At 42.0% G+C, this 9016-nt stretch overlaps 1 protein-coding gene across 1 annotated transcript in view; it reads left to right on the top strand.

Moving 5' to 3' along the window:
• Positions 1–7071: 7071 nt before the first annotated feature.
• The window catches only part of LOC115823852 (zinc finger protein 208-like), a 111710-nt gene continuing 109765 nt past the window's right edge, over positions 7072–9016 (top strand). Inside the window, 2 exon segments of the mRNA XM_030787875.1 lie at positions 7072–7150; positions 7995–8266. Of these exon segments, the coding sequence (XP_030643735.1) occupies positions 7072–7150; positions 7995–8266 (351 nt within the window).

Raw genomic sequence — 9016 nt, 5'->3', positions numbered from 1 at the left:
AAACTACTGAAAGGTTCACAGTTTTGCTTTATGACAGGACCAGTGCATGTCTACTTGTTAACACAGCCAGAAGAACGTGTTTTTTCAAAAAGGCACAGCGTTTGTCAAATTCCACCATCTGGTTCAATTGCCGTTTTTAATAGTTTCTTCCCCCATTTTAAATGCACCCAAGCGACACTAGGACCCAGCGGAAAAACATGACACGAGGGTTTGCTCACAGAGGCAGTCGACCTTTGGATTTAATGCAGGGCTGGCAAACGTACGGCATGCGGGCCAGAACCGGCCCGCGAGATGAAATTTGCCAGATGTGAGAAGTTATGACATTAACTGCAATCTATTTATTTGACCACCGGGGCGCACTGTTTCAGTGAGAGTAGCGGATACAACACAATATTCTTTTGCCGCCGTCTGACCCAAAGCCCCAGAATGTCTTTGTCAGAAAGAAGAAAAGTGGACACAGAATGTAGAACATTTCAAGAAAAATGGACCAGCTCCTATTTATTCACACAGGTCAGTGGGAAACCTGTGTGCTTGGTGTGTAAGCAGCAAGTTGCAGTGCTCAAGGAATATAATATTCGGCGCCACTATGAGACTCATCATAGTGAACAATATGACATCTTGCAAGGACAACTGAGAGGAGCAAAGATCAATGAAATGTTAGCGGGTCTGAGAAAACAGCAGTCTGTTTTTACCCATTGCCGAGAGATTAGTGATGCGGCGGTCAAAGCCAGCTACCTTACTGCTAACGAAATAGCATTAGCATCCAAGCCATACTGTGAGGGCGACTTGGTGAAAACATGCATGCTGACGGCTGCAGAAATTGTGTGCCCTGAGAAGCGACAAGCTTTTGCTAACATTAGCCTGACGAGGAATACTGTGGCAGACAGGATTTCAGACCTTTCCGCAGATTTGGACCGCCAAATAAAGCACAAAGTTAAGTCATTTGTTGCATTTGCAATTGCAATTGATGAGAGCACTGACAGTACAGATGTTGCTCAACTGGCCCTATTCATTCGCCATACTCATTAAAATAAAATAAAAATCCACTGTGATCTGTAAGTTGTAATGCACATGTGTAAATGATGAACTGATGCATAATACTGTTTAAATTGCAGTTCTTTTATTCAAATTTCAGATTTTTCATAATATGGGTTGTAAAGGGATAGTTCAATAAATGTGAACATCTTAATAATATATTAATACTTCTTTGCACTAAAACAAAGACATGGATTTAGAGTTCTAGATATTTATAGATTATTATGCGATTATTTTACTGGTCCAGCCCACTTAAGATCAAATTGTGCTATATGTGGCCCCTGAAGTAAAATGAGTTTGACACCCCTGATTTAATGTTTTCTTTGCTCCGCGAAACGATTGATAATATTTTATTTCGAGGGATTAATTTGATTGCTGAATGTACGTAGCCTGACGACTGTCAGCAAAGCTTGTGATATGCTGGGTAAACAACCTCATATAGCCAGCGCGTGGCTGTCTGTGGCTGAGAGTCAGTAACTCTTTGCAAAAGGTACAGAGCGTTTAATAGCAACATTGACCATTGACAGCGTTTACTTTCACATCTGCAAAGTTTTACTAAGTTTGGTTTTTGTGACGTAGCAGAGGAGTTCATCGGCCCCATAGCTGCACGGTTTGATTGACAGCCGCCACAGGCTCTTGATGGCCGCCCTCAACGCTCTCTTCTCAGCCATTGGATGAAAGCAAGACTTTTCAAAAAACTGGGCTTTGTTGCATTTTTACAGCTTTTGACGTAGCAATAGATTAGAAACTATGTAGCAACAGTATAAGCGGCTCATGTGCCGGCCGGGTAAAAGAAAGCATCCATTTATTCTTATTTCTGACCGTTAAAAACCAAACGACCAACGAAAATGCGGGACATTATCTCAACATGAGGGATGCGGGACAAAGGGTAAAGGACTTTTTTAAAAGTTTACAGGGTACAGGAGTTTTTGTTGTTGTTGCTCCTCGCTTGTTTGTTTGGAATGTTTCTCGTCAGTACGAGGACGCGCCCCGTTTTCAAAACACCCACTCAGAATCTAAGGTTGAGTCCTGTCCAGTCAGTTTTCTGTGAGTGAACGGCGTATCTAGGAGACGCAAATCACAAAACGATTACAGAAGTTGGACTCCGTATTCTGTTGAAAGTGCGCATTTTGAACATGGCTTGAAAACACTTGAGTTTTCGAACGGACCGCGGACTGGAGAGGCTAGTGCGCCGGGAATATCCAATTATTCCAACGCCGAGTCTGGACGAAAACAAAGAACTGGTGTCCCCGTTAAATGCATTTTTAAGGAGATATCTGAACAGCAGTAAACGTTCATGGAGAATATTATTTGGCGGTTGGACAGGATGGAGTCAGACATCAAAGAGGCGCAAGAGGAGTCTTCCCCCCCTTAAAAAGAAGACGAGCGGGAAATAACTCTGTTTCGGTAAGTTTATTTCTGTAGCCTGCTAGCTTTTGTCTTCGACTGCCGCACACTCTGATACGTTCGCATTTGTTCATCTGCTTTATCCCTTAATGTGGTTGAATTTAACTTTTGTACTAATTTTGCTTCTACAGGAAGCTGTGCGGAGAATGCAAAATGCTGAAAACATGCAGAGATATGATCCACAGACAAGGTAACACAACGTGTTGTTGGTAGGCTATATCATGGCGATTGTTTCATAACAGCACCTGGAATTCTAAACGAACTTTTAATTAATCTTCCTTTCTTCTCCACTTTTTTTCTCTCCAGCATCCTGCAAGACCTATTGAGATTATTGGAACGAGTTACAGGATGAACCAAGAAGGGAATCTGGAGAACAAAGAGGGGGCAGGATCGCTGCTCGAACGAGGCAAAGGAGGAGAAGAGTAAGTCAAAACCTAATCATTTCCCAAGTAGTTCTTCGACTTTTCCCTCCATTTGCTATTTTCAGTGATCTAATTCCTGTTTTTACTGTGTTCTGCAGCTGCACAAGGCCAGAGTCAGTGTTCTTGAAACTGAGGAAGAGGCTGCCATATGGAAGACTGTGTAGCGGACTCAAACACAAGGCCAACGGTTGTGTTGGTGCCACATATTTAATAATTTAATAAAGGCTTGAAAATACACACAGATATATTTTATAAACTCGATCAATGGCTGCACAAGTGCTTAGCATAGAGTTAACACGGAGAATCTCATCATAGTAGTGAATTTGTTCGATACCCCGTGACCAGCAACACGTGGAGCACTATGTATTTCGCCACTGCCACCTACTGGGCGCCAATGAACTTGCTGGTAATAAAGAACAAGAACTGTACGAAGTATATATACATATGGGCTGTCGACTCCAAACTCATCTGCTGAACTGAAAGAAAGACGGATTTCATAATGTCTCACTGTGCTACAACTGCATCAGTAGATATAATTTCTGAAGAGGAGGACGCCATCTTGGATGGAAGGCCAGCGTGGGTCCTAGCACAGACTTGTCTGCACTGTGTGGGGTGCTACATATAGACTGGACAAAGAGCAAAACTATGTTGTGTATCACCATGCACGAGTTGGTGCGGATAGATTTGCAATGGAGACCACAGAAGCTGGGTTGCTCTTGGCAATGCTCAACATTTAGTGTTTCATTTATGTTCCCAAAAAGCATTTATATTATATACTATGATATTATAGTATATTCTCTCTAATGTATTATATTCTTTGTTGTACATTGATATATATATATATGTCAATATGCCTTATAATTTATATTATACTGTATTTTCTTTATTTATAATAAAATTTGTGTAATTCATTTTTGTTTAAGTTAAGTTTAAGTGATTGCATACACACTGTGAACAGTGAACATGTCCTCTGCATTTAACCCATCCAACACACCAGTAATGAAAAGACGCAGGAGCAGTGGGCAGCCTTCCTGGTGAGCGCCCACAGAGCATTGGGGTTAAGTGTCTTGCTCAAGGGCTCACAGCTGTGGATGTTGGGCCTGGGAATTGAACCTCCAGTCACAAGCCTGATTCTCTAACCTTTAGACCATGGCTGGCCTAACTGATCCCTAATCCTTGGTCACTAATCCTTGAACTAACTGATCCTCTGTCAGTGGTGTGTCTCTAATAAAGATAAACTAACTGATCCTCTGTCAATGGTGTGTCTCTAATGAAGATAAACTAACTGATGCTTTGGCAGTGGTGTGTCTCCTGGGAATTGAACCAGCAACCCTCCAGTCACAAGCCCAGTTCTCTAACCTTTAAACTAAGGCTGACCATCTATCTGCCAGACTATCTATACAATCTACCTATGAACATACAACACCACCACCAGTTATAATAATATTAATAATAATAATAACAACAACAATAATATTTATAATATGAACCATATGAAATCATGTCGGGGGGGCGGGGGGCACAATAGACCAATGGGGAACGGTTTTAGAGGAGGGGCAAGGTATTGCTCCACCAATCCAAAGTAAGACTTTTGACCAATTGCAGGATACCTGGTAGCCCGAGGTGTGAAGTGCAAATGTTCCCTTGCAAGCACCCCCAAGGGATTATTCACCATGGCAACTATGGGCTCTAGGCAGACCCCCAAACCTGGCACGTATTTAGGAGTATTCTATGCTGCGGAGTATCCGGGAATATACAGGAGTATTCCAGTGCAGATACACCTCTTTTCACGCAGTGGAAGTGCACTCACTGTTTATTTGGACATGATCACTACTTACTGAAACAATTATATTACATCAGAGCAAGCATTTTGATTACACGATCAGCTTGTCCTCCGTCTTGACTGAAGAGAGAACTGGGAAGGGGGCGTGGCTTCTAGCCCCTCTTGAGTAATCTGATTGGTGTATTCAAAAATCCTTGCTGTAACGTCCCACGAAGGCAAGCAACCATTATCTAAACCGCTTATCCTGATTAGGGTCGCGGGGGGTGCTGGAGCCTATCCCAGGCGGGGAAACACCCTGGACAGGTCACCAGTCCATCGCAGGGCAGACACACACACCTAAGGGCAAATTTAGTGTCTCCAATTCACCTAACCTGCATGTCTTTGGACTGTGGGAGGAAACCGGAGCTCCCGGAGGAAACCCACGCAGACACGGGGAGAACCTGCAAACTCCACACAGAAAGGACCCGGCCGGGAACCGAACCCGAAACCTTCTTGCTGTGAGGCAACAGCTACCCACTGCGCCACCGTGCCGGCAAGCAACCAAAACCCGCTAATTTCGTTCTACAGTTAAAAGGCAGCTTTACAGTTACAGCCTACAGTTGGCCTTAGTTCACAGGGAAAAAAAAAGTTTGCTCTGGTAAGGTACTTGGAAGATAATTATCGGTCTGTTGTTCCCATTTCTCGTATAAAAAATTTCGATTTCTACAAAACTACCAAGTACTGGGTGTTTGGACGACGGAGCCTATTACCGACGCCAGATTTTGCTACTGGTAAACTGCTCATTGCATTAAGTGTATAACATATCTTACTTTAGCTTCCTCGACGCTGCCTGATTGTGTAAAAAAGTCAGATGAGGGAAAATTCGGAATTGCAGGAAATATAGTCGGAATTGCAAAAAATAAGGTCGGGATTCTGAGAAATAAAGTCGGAATTGCGAAAAAGAGGGTCGCAATAAAGCAAAACAATTTTGTAATGTGGCGGGAACGGGCTTCCGTAGTTCAACGGTTGAGACTTTGCGTCTGTTTGTTAAATTCAGATCAGGCGACGAGTCCGATGAGAATTGTTAACTTGAGGTAAAAATCTAAATTTTCTACGTTAGTTCTTCTAAGTGAAGACTTTTGAAATCCAGATCCTGTAAAGTAATTCTTTTAGAAAAGCTGCTCACGAAAAGTTCTCTCTCATTGATCAACCAGTAAATAGTTAGAATGGGACGTAATCCATGCCAAAATGAAAACGAAAACGGTAAAATGAAAGTTCAAACCCCGGTTTGACATTTCTTTTTCAAAACCTGTGCGCACATATCCTGCCATTTAATTTTCGACATGAACGCGCTGTATCTGCCAAAATGAAAATGCAAAAGCAAAGCAGCATTGCGTTTTCGTTTCCCACTTTGCCTTTTCATTTTCGAGTTGGCCTATATGCAAATATATGTTAAGGAGAAATGGGCGTTACCGAAGACAAGGACAATATCTCCAAGCCTATCTAAAATGACTTCGACTCTGAGTAAAACGAAGTCTTCATCCTGACAATTCGCTAACTTAGCTCACTCGCCGTCTCTGAGAATGCATCCGCCATTGTTACCTCTATTAGGCTTTCGGGCACTTTCGCGGTCACGTGTCTTCCACTATTAAGGTCCGTGTCTTCGGTAACGTCCAGTTCTCCTTAACATATATTTGCATATAGGCGAACTCGAAAATGAAAAGGCAAAGTGGGAAACGAAAACGCAATGCTGCTTTGCCTTTGCATTTTCATTTTGGCAGATACAGCGCGTTCATGTCGAAAATTAAATCGCAAACTGGGATTTTGCCATAGGATTATCAACTTTGTCTTTTCGTTTCCATTTTGTCCGATTTGTACCGCCAAATCTGTTCAAAGGAAAAGACTAACAAACGAAATGACAAAAAGATCATTTTATTTTTGTCAGAAAAGACTCGCGTTTGTCTTGAAAATGAAAATAAAAATCGAGTTATGTAATTTCATTTTTCATTTTGGCAGGATATGTGCGCACAGGTATTGAAAAAGAAATGTCAAACCGGGGTTTGAACTTTCATTTTACCGTTTTCGTTTTCATTTTGGCATGGATTACGTCCCATAAGATAGCAAGTGTGCTGATAAATTACTTTATACATGATGTAACATTTAGCCCGGCATTTAATGTCTTGGTTCAAACTAATCTTATCTTAGAGGAGTACTTTGTCTTAACCTCATTTTCCTCTACCTCTGTTCTGCTGTATCATGTATCTGTCTTATTCTGATAGGAAATGCGTGTAAATAAAGAGCAGTTTTGCATGAGAGTGTGTATACTCTTGATTAATTTGATGATTATCTTAATTAGGGTGTATGCATTTACTCACACGGTTCTTTGCGATTCTAATAATTATAATAATCGGGATGCGTGTAATTAGTCAGGAGAAAAGTGACAAGATGGCCACTGATGAAACGGAGATGTCGTCCACGTCTGTGGGGCAGTCGTGTGGAGTTCTTCCTGAATCACATGACACAGGTAGGAAACATTCGCCTGTTTTACTGTGTCCTCCTTCTGTGTTCTGGTCCTCTCTGTGCTTGTGTGGGTTGGTAGGTTGGCGTGTGTGTGTACAGTTTGTGTGTTTGTGTTGTAGAGCTGCTGAAGACAGGCGTGATGAAAGAGGAGATCTCACAGTCAAACGGTTACACCCGAGGAAGAGACTCGTCCAACAGACCTAGCATCAAATACACTGAGGAGGAGAAACCCATAGACAAAGACTGTCTGTGTAGGGCAAGATCTCTGGGACTGATCCTGTAGTCTCTCTCTCTTTCTCTTTCTGCATGTAAAGGGTGCAGTGGTTAAAAGCAAAAGTCAAACACTCCCCAGTTTCTACAACATCATAATGTTTTTGACTGATGCGTGTTTGGTAGATATTTGGTTTTTAAGCACTCTCAGGAAAATTGAAAAGGTTTTTCATCATCAGCTGCTGAAAATGAAAAGTAAAAACGGGCACGATAGAGTTAAATGTCAGTGTGAATGCTGAACTGTGTCTCTATACTGATGGTCCCATACCCAGATAGTATTGGGTCTTATCAGACTGTGAGGACTGCCCTGTTATGGTTAGGGTTAGTAGGGTTAGTGTTATTTAGAGTGTCTTTCAGTCTGACTGAAGTCTGTTGTTGATATTTAGAGTGTCTTTTAGTCTGACTGAAGTCTATTGTTGATATTTAGAGTGTATTTTAGTCTGACTGAAGTCTATTGTTGTTGTTGTTATTTAGAGTGTATTTTGGTCTGACTGAAGTCTAGTGTTGATATTTAGAGTGTATTTTAGTCTGACTGAAGTCTATTGTTGTTATTTATATTTTTCTCCTTATTTCCCCAGACTGTGAGGATTGCCGGTCTTTCTTCATTGGTAAATGTGAGGTGCATGGCCCCCCAACGTTCATCCCCGACACCCCCGTGCGCATAGGGGTCACAGAAAGAGCCAGACGCACCCTTCCCTCAGGACTAGAGGTCAGGAGGTCAAACATCTCAAACGCAGAGCTGGGCGTGTTTAACCAGGGTGACACTATACCCAGCGGGACACACTTTGGCCCCTATGAAGACCAGATGTCTGACAGAGATGACACCAAGGACAGTGGATACTCCTGGGTGGTGAGTGAACCTATTAATTAATGATATAAGAAGGTTTTCAGTTGGCATTTACTGGGGCTCTGTGCAGTGAAGCCAAATTCCTCTTGCATTGCATTTACCGATGTTCTGTGTCATCAGCCGCTGGTAGGAGCTTCAACAAATTATTTTACACTCATTTCAATTCAGAGAACTTCACGCTCTATCAGACCTCTGACATAAACCTGGAATTGGTCATAAAATGTGCAGTGAAAGACTGTATACATAACAAATCAACATTTATGAAGGAAAAACCTCTTTTCCTTAGCTCTTCAAACGTCAGCAGTGTGAAGATCGTGTTGATGTGAAGAGAGAGAATTTTTCCAACTGGATGAGGTGAGATACTGAGCACAGAGATCACTCCTGTTCCTTATTTTTCACATATGTATGTTGACTGTACAGACGGCATACATTCATACGTTCAGTGGTAAAACTTAACTGTGTTTTGTATCAGAGGTAACTATATCTCTGAGGAAACCTTGCTGTCCAGTATTTTGGTGTTCAGACATTCTCAGGAATCAAACTTACAACCTTCCAGATACTGGTCTGTTTTCTCTTTACCGCTGACTGAGTGACACCCCCTCACATTCACTATTATCACAGACCAGATGAGACCAGAATTTATACAAACACCAATCAGCATGGAGATCCTCTGAACACATGGGTTTTCATATTTGATGCATGTATTTCAGTAAACCTCTGTGTCTGTGGTATCAAAATTAACTCATAACGAGC

This window comes from Chanos chanos, chromosome 11, assembly GCF_902362185.1.
Source record: "Chanos chanos chromosome 11, fChaCha1.1, whole genome shotgun sequence".
In the NCBI taxonomy this organism is placed as follows: Eukaryota; Metazoa; Chordata; class Actinopteri; order Gonorynchiformes; family Chanidae; genus Chanos; species Chanos chanos.
Note: the sequence above shows the minus strand (reverse complement) of the source record. Positions and strands in the feature narration are given on the sequence as shown.